The 14306-nt window shown below is 44.5% G+C and overlaps 1 protein-coding gene and 1 long non-coding RNA gene across 14 annotated transcripts in view; one reads left to right on the plus strand and one right to left on the minus strand.

Moving 5' to 3' along the window:
* tacc2 (transforming, acidic coiled-coil containing protein 2) overlaps positions 1-14306 on the plus strand; it is a 47234-nt gene that overhangs the window by 695 nt on the left and 32233 nt on the right. For 10 of the 12 annotated variants that reach the window (XR_005615306.1, XM_039621582.1, XM_039621585.1 and 7 more), the window contains exons 1-2: positions 5801-12976; positions 13619-14260. Coding sequence is in view for 11 of the 12 variants with exons in the window: in XM_039621582.1 (XP_039477516.1) it covers positions 6780-12976; positions 13619-14260 (6839 nt within the window). In the remaining variant the exon portion in view is untranslated. Of the gene's footprint in view, positions 1-16; positions 86-3966; positions 4212-5393; positions 5502-5800; positions 12977-13618; positions 14261-14306 lie in introns of those variants that run through there. The other 2 variants (XM_031732053.2, XM_031732058.2) reach the window with 2 other exon arrangements.
* LOC120443281 lies at positions 2341-4066 on the minus strand. 2 transcript variants are annotated; one of them, XR_005615308.1, is made up of 3 exons: positions 3956-4066; positions 3139-3271; positions 2341-2419 (listed from the first exon to the last, which is right to left on the minus strand). It is a non-coding gene; the product is annotated as an uncharacterized LOC120443281 (long non-coding RNA). The 2 variants fall into 2 exon arrangements; XR_005615307.1 differs by having other exon boundaries at positions 3943-4041.

The following is a 14306-nucleotide window of genomic DNA, read 5'->3' on the forward strand; positions in this document are numbered from 1 at the left end:
CATTCCCTCGTTACAGCCAGAAGAGGGCGCTGCAGAAAATGTTGTTCTGTTGCCACCTAAGGAAAGTCAAAATGACTCCGTGCAGGTACAATGTGTGTGTGTACGTGTGACTGCGACTGTGATAATATTAGCCTGTGTGTGGGTGCGATATTTGTAGTGCTCACAGGTACGGATGGCTGTGTTTTTTTGTTTTTTTTGGGGGGGGGTATTACCAGTCAAACTGTTCGTAGCAACTTTCATCATGATCAAGTCACCATAACCCATTCATGCCATGTGACAGGTATGAAAGTTGTTTTTTTTTCATGGTAAGACCTTTAAAAACAGTGAACTGTCATATCAGTATGTTTAATCATGTTGTGATGACGCACTTGAACCTTACCGAAAGGTCATATTTAAAGCCGGAAGCTGCGGTCAATGCAGGAAGAAATTGTGGCGCACATTCATAAGTTTTTTTTTTAAACTACTCAACTATTATTGTATGATGTGCAACGTTTATGCATATAAACATTATTTAACATGTTTTCAATAGAGTGTAATATTAGATGAAAAAGACAGAGAAAAGGAAAACAAGAAAAGCAAGAATATCAGAGCATTTGTCATTTTAAAGATTTGATATAAAATTTAAATTTGCTCACGATAATTTGAGGCGTGGTTTCATAATTCTCCTTTTCATAAGAAATGTGGCTATACGCAAAATAACATTACAGCACAATTTGTCATTTTTGTTTTATAAAATCAGGCCAAATCAGATTCTTCTTAGTTGTTATTTTTATATTTTCATTATTATTAAACTCTAGTCTTATGTCAGTCAGAATTTAAAAATGACTCTGTTGATTGAGTTTTTATTAAATTCTTGTTTTGTCTTCCGTGGAATAGTTTATCCGTGAGACAGCTTCTTATGGAGCTGTTGTTAAGTTTCTTATCCAGAATTGACATTCCTTGGATTGACAGCGGGGTTAGCTGTGGCTCTAAAGGGCATACATGCCCACGTTTACATGTAACCACAGCTTCCTAGAGCGTAACCTGATCCTCTCTTTGGGGGTCACTGCAGGCCTGACTCTTGGCCCAATTCCCAGCATTCACCTGCAGAGGCACTGTCAATGCAACCAACCACAAGACACAGCAGCAAGAGAAAGGGGGAGGAGGTGAATAGGGAAGGAAAGAAAAGAAAAGAGGGAGAAAGTTCTTAGACTAGGAGGAGGAGGAGACAGAAGGAGAGCTGAGTGGAAAGAGTTTACAGTAGAGGGGGAGGAGAATGCTCAGCACTTCCACGAGGCCAGCGCAAGTCAAGTTAGTCAGTCTCAGCAGCCGCAGGTTTGGTAGTGTAGTGTTTCTAGAGACCACACACACATACACACACTGGAAGAAACAGAGGAGGCTCATGGAAATTTAAAGGGGGAGCGGCAGTTACTCTATAAAGAGGACAGGGCTGTGGAGAGGAGGAGAAGGAAGTACAGGAGAGGAGGAGCGGGAGCGTCAGCAGCATGTGTTGCAGCATGTTTGTGTTCTCGACTGCCCTCCTTCAAAACACAGAGCCCTGCAGAGCCTGCCTGCACAGTGTGAGCATAGTACAAGGGTAGCAGAGGAGCTGCACTGCACTGTAGAGTCACCTTCAGGACAGTGGAGCACACTGCTGGGTAAGTGCAAGAGAGATGAAATGAGATAAAGCTCGTAGGACGTGCAATCAAAGGTGTGTTTTATACAGGGGGGTGGATGGAGTGGACACGTTGAGTCGGTTTTGTGTGTCTGTGGGTGAAGAGGGGACCTGTTCCTTCTTCAGCACTCCTCTTTCATGTTTACAACAGTCATGTGTGAAGCATTAAGGCTTTTTTTCAGGGCTCGAGCATTGACGTTTTGAATAGAGAGTATTTGCTGCACAGGCAGTAATAGCCAGTCAGCCTCGCTGTCTTTCATTATTGCTTTTCGTTTAGTTCCTCTGGGTTAAATATTAACAAAAGGTGCTTTCTGTGTAGGGATTGAACAAACGAAAAGAGTAGGTGTGATTTTCCACCTTCTTGACTTTCCACATGTGACCCCCACTCATGACCTTATAAGAAATGTTGAATGAGTGTTTGCTGTAAACTTTGGCGTGCTTTTCCTCGTCATTCTCTTATTTGAGAAAAGGTACGGGTTTTATGTTTTCTATCTTATGCATGACAGGCAGGAAACAGGAAACTTGACACATGGCAACATACAGTTTTCTCATGACTGTGATGATCCCAGTGTGCATCACTGTTAAGGTGTGAAGCAATTGTTTTAACACCTGATTATATAACATTAATCCAGAAAATAGGAGCAGCAGGGAGATCACAGACATTCAGAGTGACACTCATACCTGCAGCAGGCCTTTTTTTTGCATCCGGTTTCTTTTAATGTTTTATCTTCTCTTCTGCAGCCAGTTGTGTAGCTGGGTTTCTTGCTACAACAAGAAAAAAAGAGTCTAAATTAGAACATTTAAAAATAAACTAAGACGGCATGACACCATTCTTGTGCAAATGCCTTTTAAAAGCCTAGCACACACAATTTTTGTGTGATGTTTGTGTGTTCATGCGAGCACATTCTGTGCTTAATATGTCCCACAAAGGAGGCTCTTTGTGGTCACACAGGTGAGGCCAGTGACTCAGAGCCTGCAGCACAAATTTATTTGTTAATGTGTCTCCAGTTACCACATTAAGGAAGTGCAACACTAAAGCAAAGCTCGAGCGCAAGTTGGTGTTTTTCTAGTCGGTCTTGAATATATTTTTTTGTTTCTGGCTTGAAATAGTTTGCAGCATTACTGTAATAATATCATATGAGTGAAGATGCTAAAGCAAGTGTATATAAGGTAAAACTTGCTCTCGTATAAGTGCTACATTGAATTGAGTTAACCTTTGTTTCTGCTTGTAATGACTGCGCGCTGCACGCCAGCTACGAGTGATTCATAAATAATCAATGTGCTTTAATACTGAATCTCAGCAGATCCTCAAAGGATATCATTACCACTGTGCGGCTGTATCCATACTCACATGTAAAATCAACTCACCAGCTAAAATCAGGATCTCTGTGTAAAAAAAGAAACACTAAATATAACAGGCAGGGCTGTGTTAGATCTCTACATCTGGACACACGAAACAAATGAAAAGAAACAAGAAAAATAACCTTGAACTCTCCACCTCCATCCACAGACAAGAGCACCCCAGCTCTATTGCATTGCAGCTTAGCTGAGTGTTGTGCACCGTGAGGGCGTTATTGTCCTCATAGTGAGTGCTGTGGCTGTATCCTTTCCATTTGACTGTTGAACAAGCAGGAAATAAAAAGCAGATGAGGGTTCAGATTATTTCATTTACTGTATTTCAGGTTGCTTGGAAAAGTGATTGGCTCAGATAAAGACACATCTGAAACACTCAGTCGCTGAAGATATCATCTAAAATACCTGCTCTTGTCTGTGCTGCTTAATTACGCTTGTCACCATCCAGCAAAACTGGTTTGGCTTTAATGATTATTATTTTAACACCTTGGGAAAAAAATACATTTGTATTTCCTCAGAGGTGTTTGTGAGGTGGAAAATACTACTGATGACAATATTTTTCAATTCATTAGTTGTTAATTGTCCCATTCAGAGGACATGCTCAAATGTGGGGTGTAAACAAAGCTGCAGAGATTAAACTCATGCAGTGAGCCAGGATAAATGCTAGGATTTAATACTGGAAATAATCTTTTAATAGCATAAGAAAAGCAAGTTGAGAGACGTATCAGATAAGACGTCTGAGTGGAAGGACGTAGTTCAGCCACTGTGGCCTTTACATTATAATACAAACACATGGGTGGAGTTATCTGCTCATGTGATGTCTGGCTTTGAGCATTAATTTGTGGGTGTTCCTGTGTTTGCTCGCAACATGTTCACACTTGCTTAAGTACACGCGTGTGTGTGTTGTGCGGCAGAGACTCCCTCGTGTAGCTCACTGGTATCCTTCACCGTTCCTGCAGGCTGAAGCTCGAGCCGAGAGTTCCACCCAGAGGGACGACGGAGCGCTGCTGACCGAGGTTTCCACCAGCCAGCACAGCCTGCTGTCTCAGCCCGTGCTGCCAGACATCCAAGTCGTCACCGGGGTGGAGGAGAGCCCAGGCACGGCCGCAGACCAGGAGGACAAGGAGGAGCTTGAGTTTCCTCACGACCTGCTGCCCAGTTTAGATTTCAGCAGCGAGCTCAACATCTGGGAGTCCTCACTGGGGTAAGTGGAGGGGTTACACACACATACACACAGACTTTTACACTTCAGAAGACATAACTTCCTGGAGACTTACTCTAACTCTAACCATAATCACTACTCCTCTAACCTGAAGTCCTGCACTCACCCTAAACAAAATCTTCCCCCTTAAATTGAATCTTTTATATAATTGGTGACATCTGGTGGCGTTGCATAACAGATCTGCGCCCAAACACAGACTGTACTTGTAACACCACAACCATTTTGGGATGGTTCCAGGTTATGCCGATTTACAGAAGTCCTTTTAACTACTCTGACTTAAGAATTGAGGTAATGCTTTGGCAATTTGTTTTTGGCTTTATCATGCATAATCAGGTGAGGATTATCAGGTTTGATTTGCTGCTACACGTGGCAAAAAATCATTGAGACAGAGCTGATTCTTAGTGTTGGTGGCAGAATTTACAGTGCAAGATTAAACCTGGCAGTTTTGTTAATGTCATCATAAACATCAGTGACGATCACAAAATGAAGAAAGACTCATTCTAGAAAGACTCTTTAGTACTGAGGAATGTAAATGGCTACAATTGTTTGGTTTCTTTGTCTACTTGCTGATAAAAGTAAGTATTCTTCTTTTTCCATTAGTGACAAATAGGCCTCATAAATTACTACCCACGCATTTTTTTGCTGGCTTTGTGTGCCGCAGGTGATTTTAAAGGCCTGAAAAATGAATTTTCCTTATTCTTCTTCTCACGACTTGAACAGATTCGTGTGTTTGGGATATTTTTTTGTCATAACTTTCTGGTTTTTCTCAAGTTTCTCTTTTTCTAGTTTAAAGTGAGCAATACTGAAAACATATATCTCCGAAAAAAAGAGTAGAAGTTTGGGAAAAATATCAAAATAAGCTGATATTTTTACATATTTTCTTATATTGCCAGAACTGTCCATCGGTTGTTCCTAATACTTCTCATAATAAATATTAAATGTAGATTCCGTTTCTTCTTAGAGCTTTAATTGTCTGTGTAATAATAGACAATAATACACTAATAATACTGTATAATGTATTAAATATTACATTTTCTTTATTTATGGCTGTGAGGAAACACAGTTGTAACAGTTTATTTAGTCGTCAGGTGAAAGCAAACCTGTTATCGATTTGCTTCATGTGTGAACATGTCTGCATATGTGTGTGTGGGTTTGTGTTAGCAGAGCTAAAACCAGCTCAGGTGACAGGAAATGTGAACAGGTGAACCCCCTGCTGGCGGGTCTGCAGCATCACACAGAAGTCAGTCAACCACTGCTGTTTCAAGATACAAGGTACCTCATAGGTTCAGCATGATGATGGATAGACGGCTGTCCTCTGTGCTGTCAGCAGAAGACGTGATGATAAAGAGTGAGATTAGGGAGCATGGGGAGGAATGAGAAGATGGCAGGGTGATCTAATGTTTCTAACTTATGCTCGAGCGTGATGGGTATGATTGCTGTGGCTCTGCAGCAATCACGCCTTAACATGGTCTGATGTGGTCAGTGTTGCCTGACAGCCTGCTTTTATCGGAGGTTAAATGCACTAATTTTTCTGATGCTTTAATGTCTTTTGTCAAGCAGAAGTATAATTATCATTGCTTGATGTGAATTTGTAAAAATGTACATGTAAAACAAGTGAAAAGCTTTGAATAACTAGAAATATCAAAACTACAGAAAGGACAAATCATTTGAAAAAGCAGAGTTCCTGCTTTGTTGCATAGTAAAACTGGACACCTGCACACAGTTTAGCCTGTTTTGCTTCTCCACCCTTTAGCAGAGACTGCCAAGTGAACATGTGAGGACAGACGCTGTGTTTACAAGGATTTGGCAGAGTCTTTATGCAGAAGTCATGTGTGACTGTGTTAACCAATCCCTCGGAGTGATCCTCGGTGATATTCCTACTTGCTTTATCGGGACTTCTTTAGAAAAGAATGCATTAAAATAACGAAACTTGAATGGACCGTGTGATGACGACAAACATCATAGGTTGTCTTATAGCTTAATAATGATGGTTATTCTCTGTACTCAGACAGCATAAAAGATTAAAATGGTCCCTCATTTTCCTTTAATGCAGGTAATGTTTTAGCAGTGACTCAGCAAGTGCAGATGAATGGCATTAAAGTAGCATGAATGCTAAATTATTAAGGCTATAAAACGGTTCACAATAACCCAGAAACTACCCATCACTGTAATCAGGATGAATGATTTGACACTATTTCTCAGTATATTTAATCAAACTATGGCACAATGAGACTACAGTAAATAATTTATAGTTCCAATAAGAAATTAAATCATTTTAATTAGATGATAAATTATGCTAGGCTTTTAAGCTTTTGATACACACTGAAAATAAGAAAGTCATACCAAAATACTGAGATACTGAAGGCTTGTAGCAGCAGGGTTTGAAATAGGTGAGTAAAACTGCACAAATGCTACTTACTGCAATGTGTTTTGGAGTGCATGTTTCATTAACAACCGTCTTGTATTCTTAGAAACGGCTGATATTATTTCCTGTAAGAGAATCTGTATCTTAGAAAAGGCATCCCGGGTGCAGTTGTGTGTCATCTGTGCATGTCACAGAGTGCTGTGTCAGAGCATGGCCTTCTACTCTATCAGCTGCATCGTGGAATGGGCAGCTGTTTCTGTGTACTCCTAACTCTGTCACCCTACCCTTGCCTCAGGCCTCACGGCGATGTCCAGCTCTTAACTCAGCCTGCTGCCACACCTTATCCGGGTAACAGACCCCTGGCCCCTTCCCCGTCCACGTTCTTAGACCGGGAACTCCAAGAGGCCTTCCAAGAATGTGAAGAACAAATGGTGTCACTGGGCATACTCACTCCCACTCAGCCTTGCAGCCCCGGGCCCGGGACGTGGTGCAATGAAGGGAATACAAACGGAAAAGTGATGGTTAACAAGTCCAGTGAGTCATCGTCTCCACCTCCAATCGTTGTCCAGCTAGGACATAGCAACGGGGGCCATGGAAACAGGAATGCACATGGAAACAGTGAGACAGCAGACAGTCAGAAGGATACAGTTGTGTTTAGTTTTAGGGATTACATACTAGGCACTGAGAATAATGATGGGACAGCAGAGACTGAAAACCTGAAAGCAGAAAAAGAAATTAAGACAGATGAAGAGAAGGAAGCACCCACGCAAATACAATTAGAAATGCCAACAGATTCAGCTGGAGAACAACCAAAACAGGCTGTGTTTAGTGATCATACAAATGATCTAAGAGAGGGAAATGCTGATTCCAATGCATCTGTGGGGGGGAGTAGCACTGTAGACTTTGATGTAGTGATTAGGAAGAAAGACACGGAGGCAAAGACAGACAAAGGAGAAAATCTAAGTGATGATTTCAGTGCTGGTGTTTGTTTTGAAACAAAGATAGGTAATTCAGCTATGGAAACATCAGAGCGTAGCCCTTGTTTAAGGGATAGAGATGCATTACCAGAGCTGCAATCAAAAGGACAGACAGGAGCAGGCAAGCACACTGTGGAGCAGGAGTCAGACACATACAAGCAGAGTTCAGCTGGTGATAAACAGGCTGCCCAGAACAAAGAGGCAAAGAAAAAGAGAGACAGGAAAAAGAAAAAGATGGAGAAAAGCCCGGAAACTGGGCAGGAGGCACACACAGCAGTGCAATCTGAGAATGAAGTCATAAATGCTGGAAATCCCACAGATTCACCTTCAGGCCCTGTGATTTGTGGGGAACATCCTGACAACAGGCTTGATTACAAGGAGCAGCTTGAAGGAAAAGCCACATCCAGCTCCCTACTATCATCTCCTCATAGCAGTCAGGATCATCTTACTCCCTCAGCCGGTTCACCTGCGCCCATGCGGGCTCTTTTGCAGAAGCATCATCAATCAGACGACCATAATGATGCCCTAAGCAGCATAAATCAAAGCTCCAATGAAAGCCTGCAGTGGGGGCAACATGTAACCGGAGGTGAAACCAGCAACCAAAATATACCCGTGACACATGTCCAAACTACAGCGATCAATCAAGCTGCTTCTAGTGATAAGAGATCAGATACACAAACACGCCAGGCTTCAGTTACAGAAGCAAAAATACTCACACCCGAGAATCACGTCCCACTCTCCAACAGCCGAACTTGTGTGGGAGAGAGTTGCGTGGAGAGCGTCCTTGAAGAGGCTTTAGCGGTGGTTACTGCGTTGCCACTGACAACACCCACACTGCCAGAAGTGATAGAAAGCGAGGGAGAGGGAGAAAGCGTGAGGCGTGATTTAGTGGAGAGAGTAGCTGCTGTAGCAGTTGCAGAGCGTGAGGAAGGAGTAGGGGAGAGAGGGACAGAAAAGTGCCTCATTTCTGCAGACGGAGAGAGGGACGAAGTCCTGGGCAGCCCTTCTCGGCTCGCGTTAATCTGTTCCCAGGCAAAATGCTCACTTGCATTGTCAGCCAAAGAGGGACTGGCTGCAGCTGAGGAAAGCTGCACCAGCAAAATGCCACACAACTCGGCCGAGAGCGAAATCAAGGCACCGAGAGAGGCAACCGTTTGGAGTTCACACAGAGAGCTGTCACCTGCCGAAGAGGGAGATGCAGAAAAGGAGCCACAGTGCTTAGAGGCTTTTATCAATACTTCTCCCCTTGGGCTGCTTACTGGTTCTGATTGTCAGGATCACATTGCTGCGGGATCAAGGAGAGAAGGAGAGGGAGGAGGAGAGGAGGTGGTAGAGAAAGGAGGGCTGGTGAGAGAGCACAGTTCATTCAGCCAGCCAGAAGGCTCTGCTAGTGGGCTGTCATCTGCTCAGACTGAAAGGTGTCCGCCCACCGATGTTGCCGAGTCACAGCTGAAATCACATAGCTGGAGCGAGTCGATCGCTACCATCACCGAGAGCATCTGCACAGAAGAGGAGCGTCTCTGTCGACCCCGCCGGGAGCACCGTGGCGCAGCAATTTCACCTCTCCTCCCTGACGCTGAGCAGAGCTACAGTAAAACAAACGGAGGCAGACGGGCCGATCTCGATCAGAAGTTAGTGTCAGAGGAAGGGCTGGCTCTGGGACGCACTTTCGAGGAGTCATCCGTCACAGAGACAAACTACAGTCGAGTCTTCCCGTCTTTAACCTCACGCCAGCCTTTGATCACTTCAGAGCAAATCCCAGTTAAGCAACAAGCGAGCAACAATCAACAGGTTCAGCCTAGTAGCACAACAGAAGCAGGGACAGTCGAAAGTGCAGCCAAGCTTCAAGTCGAAGCCTATAGCCAGAGCAACAGTGGTAGCACCGCTATGTCTGAAGTCGGTGTGTATCTATGTGACAGGAGTGGAGGTAACAGAGTTCACTTTGTGGATGCAGAGAAGCAAATGGGCAGTTCCTCCGTGGATCTCAAGACCATGCCGGTGCCAGCTCTGGACTGTGCCTCTTTACCCCCGCTGACTGTTCACGAGCAGTTGCGTCATCCTGTTTTTGAGGCCAGCTATACTTTCACAGACTTTCTCAGCTCAAAGAAGCCAGACATCCCTATAAATCCAGCTCCTACCAAGGATGAAGCAGCTGCGTTTTCAGAGGCACAGAAAGATGTCTGTTTGGCTAAAGGGGACACGAGGACTAAAGAAACAAAGGAGAACATTGCCACAGATCAATCACATAGTGCCAATTTGAAGACAAACACTGTAGATTCACAGTCGGTGAACAGCTCACACCAGCTTCCACGTCCTGCTGAGGAGACTCGTACTGGTAATGAAGGGTGCTTTGATGTTTTACAACCACCAGGAAGTGCCATCTCTGAGTCAGATCATCTGACATTTGAACTGGTCACAGCAAAGGCAGAGGCGGAGACACAGAAAGATGCTGCATTTGTGTGTTTGCCAAAGGAGGAGGAGGAGATTAAGAAGGTGGTGGCAGAGTCTAAAGGTACAGCTAACATTGACCAGCCTCAGGAATCACCTTTAAGTGCTACTCCTGTCATTCTTGAAGAAAACAAAGGGAACCAGCATAACTGTGCACCTTTAAGTGATGTTGACACAAGTTCAACATCTGAACCTGTGACCTTGACCTGCGCAGCTTCTCTGCAGATGAAGCATTGTGACCCAGCTGATCAGCCTGTTATGCAATTAGGTGAAACACCTCCTAATGAGCCAGTTAACCCAGATATTACGAAGGCTGGGGAAGGGCCCAAGTCCCCCATCGGCTCTGCCGATCCCACAAAGGACGCGTGGGTGACTTCAGAAGTGACGGCATCTGATAAGTCAAGCACGTTTATTGGGCAGTGTGTCAGTAATCCTGCTTTTGAGCTGCGGCCTCCTGGCCCAATGTTGAGTCACCTGGAGTTCGTTACCGACTCTGATGCATCTGTCTCTGAAAAGGCATATAACTGCAGTGCTGATGGTGACAGCAGCAGTGTCTCCAGAGAGGTGGATGCCCATAAGAGCAGAGGAGTGACACACACTTCATTAGCACAGCATGCTGAGATCGGTGATGTCTGTGTTAACGCTAATGAGGTCTTGCCAAAATTGGAGCATTTAAATTTTGATACTATGGAGTCTGCTGCTGAACTCGCGAGTTCTGTTACCAGTAATGTAAATAGTCAGTTGTCACAAGAGGAAAATCTGATTCCACCTCAGCCTCCCAGCGATGCACTGACAAGAAATAAACCTGCTAATGTAATTCCTCTGTCTCAAACAGTGCCAGACTCTGCTGGCATTAAACCTATTATTTGTGAAGCCTCCATTAGGGATGACATCACAAATGTCAGCTACCCATTTAACTCCGACCTGCCCGCCAACGAGGTTTATGATACAATTAAAGGGGACAATGTGAAAGAAAACCACATAATGGGAGATCAGACCGCCATGTTGTTTGAAGAGCAAAAGAAACAAGCTAAAGAGGCAGCAATGGATAATCAAAAGGAAGCAGCAGACAGCAGCAAGCCACAGGCAGGAAAGACAGGCACAATGCCACAACAGAATAATGAAGCAGATAAAGAGACTATAGAAGAAATTGGAGCCCTGCAGCCACCACACGCACATATAGGACAAAAGAGTGAATCGTCATTAAAGGATGTGAAGAAGGAAAAAGAAATAAAGAACAGTTTTGAATCCAAAAGCGAGACAGAAACTTGTTCCTCATCTCCCAGCAGATTTCCAGGGTCATCCGAGGACATGCTGCGTGCTCACTTAGAGTCTAGTAGCGAACCTCTGACTGTTTATGATTCCAGTTTGCGCCAAATTCCGACAGCAGCGCTGGAATGCAGCTCTGACTCTGCACCAGATTTGGGTGCAGCTCTTGGCCAATCACAGTCCACACCAGATCCAAACTGTTTTGCTCAGCAACAGGAGCACCATCAACAGTATCTGGGATCCAGACATCCCACAGAGGCAATGTCAGGTGGCTGTCTAGAGGGGGGAGAAAAGGCTAACGATCAGACCCAGACACTGGTTAAGGGAGTAAAAGGAGCCACAGAGGAAGGAGACAGCTCTGCTGGGGATATTTGTCAGTCAGGAATCAAGGATGAGTTGGCAGGTGATGCCAGCATGAGCAATGAAGGAGTGATAAAGTCAGTGAAAGGCGAGGATGCTTCACCAGAGGTTCATAGGTTGCCATCTTCCCTTGATTCAAATGAAAGTGCTGAGAGAAATGCTTCACCTGATGCAGGGATAGCAGCAGGTAGCTCTCATGTAAGTGAGACAAGTCAGGAGACAGATGAGAATGAAAGCCCGGGGTTAGAGGGGTCAGGTAGAGATTTAATGCCAGACACTGGGTTTGTGAGTGATCTGAGTGATAAAGATCAGCAAAAATGTGATCTATCAGCTGTCTGCCAAGAGCAGAGTAGAAAATCCGAGCTGTCAGAGAATCTGGCTGTATCTGTTGAGCCTGTTTCACAGGAACACGAAAGCCCATCTTTTCATATTCCCATTTTAACTAAAGATAGCACAGTTAATGATGCCATTCATGCAGATGTATCTCCAAGTACAAACCAGGCTGGTGAAATTTCTATGCACACATGCAGCTCTCTGCCAGATCCTGCCGCGCATCCAGAAACTGGAGGAGAGGATTTCAGGGTTGCTGCGGCTGTAAAAAGCACCGGTAGTGAAAGCGTTGCGTGTGAAAGTCAGGATACGGTTTCCAGGCCTCATGAGCTGCAAAGCCCCAATAAAACCTCAGCCACACAAAACAGCCCAATAGAACAAATACCCATAAAAGGGCCTGATGTTGAGGAGATGACAAAGGAAGATAAAGAAGCTTTGGATGAAGGAAATGTTAGCGGGCAGGGTGAGGAACAACATCGAATAAAAGTCATAGATGGTGGGGCTTTGGGAAAGCAGGGGGTGGTGCATTTAGCAGGGAGTGATAAAGAAATGGGCTCGGGATCAATCACCGTTTTAGGCAACTCCCAAAATGGGGAGGCACAGATTAGCACAGAGGTTGCTGTTTGTCACTCTGATGGCAACACTGGTCCTTGTAAGGCAGGAGAAAGTGACAGTGATGCAACAGAAAAAATGACTGCGGATGTTGACACAGGCCCAATTGTTGTTTCATCAAAACGCCTGGAAGATTTCGAAACTCTTACCCACTCAGAGAAACCACAAGATGTGGTGCCACTGTCAAAGCCCCCAGATGACATTGTGGTTAAACCCACTGTTGCTGTCTCGCGGTGTGAATCAGAATCACTCGATAGAGCGCCGGCCCGCCGCCCTCCTGCTGAACAAGTAGAAGCTGCTGAAGCAGACACAAACTGGATAAAAGCGCTCAGAGAAGCTGCATCCCATCCTCAAAGCGAACAAGTGAACCCAGTGGATGCCTTAAGGTAAACGAAAGAGCGTGTGCTTATTTAAAATGATCATATGAGCCAAATATGTTAAGAACTGCAGATCAGAGCAGCACAGTGATACAGATGTATCATGTTGCATGTTAAAGCTCAGCGTGAAAAGGCAAAGAAAATAGAAAGAGGAAAGGAACGAATTATGAACTGGACAAACAGCTACATTTTGTTTTCTTTTCGTGTCTGTTACCAAAGATTTCTGGCATTTTGTTCCCCTAACTTAGCATTCAAGTAGCACCATGTTCAAGGCTTGTTTGAAGGGATATTACAGAGAGCAGTGTGACAATGAATATGAATGAGGAGGTAAACACAGAGCTGCACTTTGTATTAACTCGAGCTCGGGTCAGATGACTGTGCCTGTTGAAGTCTAATGGAAGTAATGCAGCCTTTATATTCAAAGAGTGACATCAGCCGTGACATCGTCCCTGGTCCCCGGGGCAAGAATGAGCCTTTTCTTACACAAAACACACTGCTCAACACAATACAACAACATACCTAGAGCACTTCACCCACACACATCCTCTTGCTCACACACACATTTTTGATTTGTGAGTAATTCCTCGAGCATGTGCTATAAACTAAACAACAAACCCCCCACCCTCTTCTCTTCTTCTGTTTTTTTCTCAGACCTTTTCCATCTCTGGAGTCTCCTCAACAAGAGTTTCTCACTCCGACTGAGGAGATAGCAGCTCCCGTGAGACAGGAGAAGACCCCACCACCAGAGCTAGCAGCGGAGGAGACAGCAGAGATCCCACCTGTGAATCTTGTGAAGAAGCCAGTAGACCTTCCCAGACCTTTAAAAAAGGCAGGAGATCTCCTAGAATCAGCACATGAGGTAGCAGAGCTTTCCAAACCACCGCAGAGTATAAAAGTAGGAGAAGAAGAAACGACAAAGGCAGAGCTTCCAGAAACAGCCAAGAAAGAAGAAGAAGAAGAGCATCCAGATGAGGTTCAAGAACCAAATAGGAAGCAAGTTACTTCAATAGAAGTAGTGAATGAGGAACAGGCAAGAGAAAGGACAGATGAGATCCCAGAGCCAACAGCTAATGATAGTGAGCTTGTAGAACCAACAAAGTATGAAGAACCAGAAACAACAAAGTTGACTACAGAGTCCCCACAATCAGAGGAGAAGCCGGTCAGCGAGCTGCCAGTGGAGCTAGTGGAAAAACCGTTAGACATCCAGGCCGTGGAGCCAGCTGAAGTCCTAGCTGAGGAAACTGCAGCGACAGAGGCGGTCCAGGATCCGGCTGCAGAGCTACGGGACAGTGGGTGAGTGTTTTTACTGTCTGTATCACATGCTTGTCATATTTTTGAA

This window comes from Oreochromis aureus, linkage group 13, assembly GCF_013358895.1.
Source record: "Oreochromis aureus strain Israel breed Guangdong linkage group 13, ZZ_aureus, whole genome shotgun sequence".
Taxonomy (NCBI): Eukaryota; Metazoa; Chordata; class Actinopteri; order Cichliformes; family Cichlidae; genus Oreochromis; species Oreochromis aureus.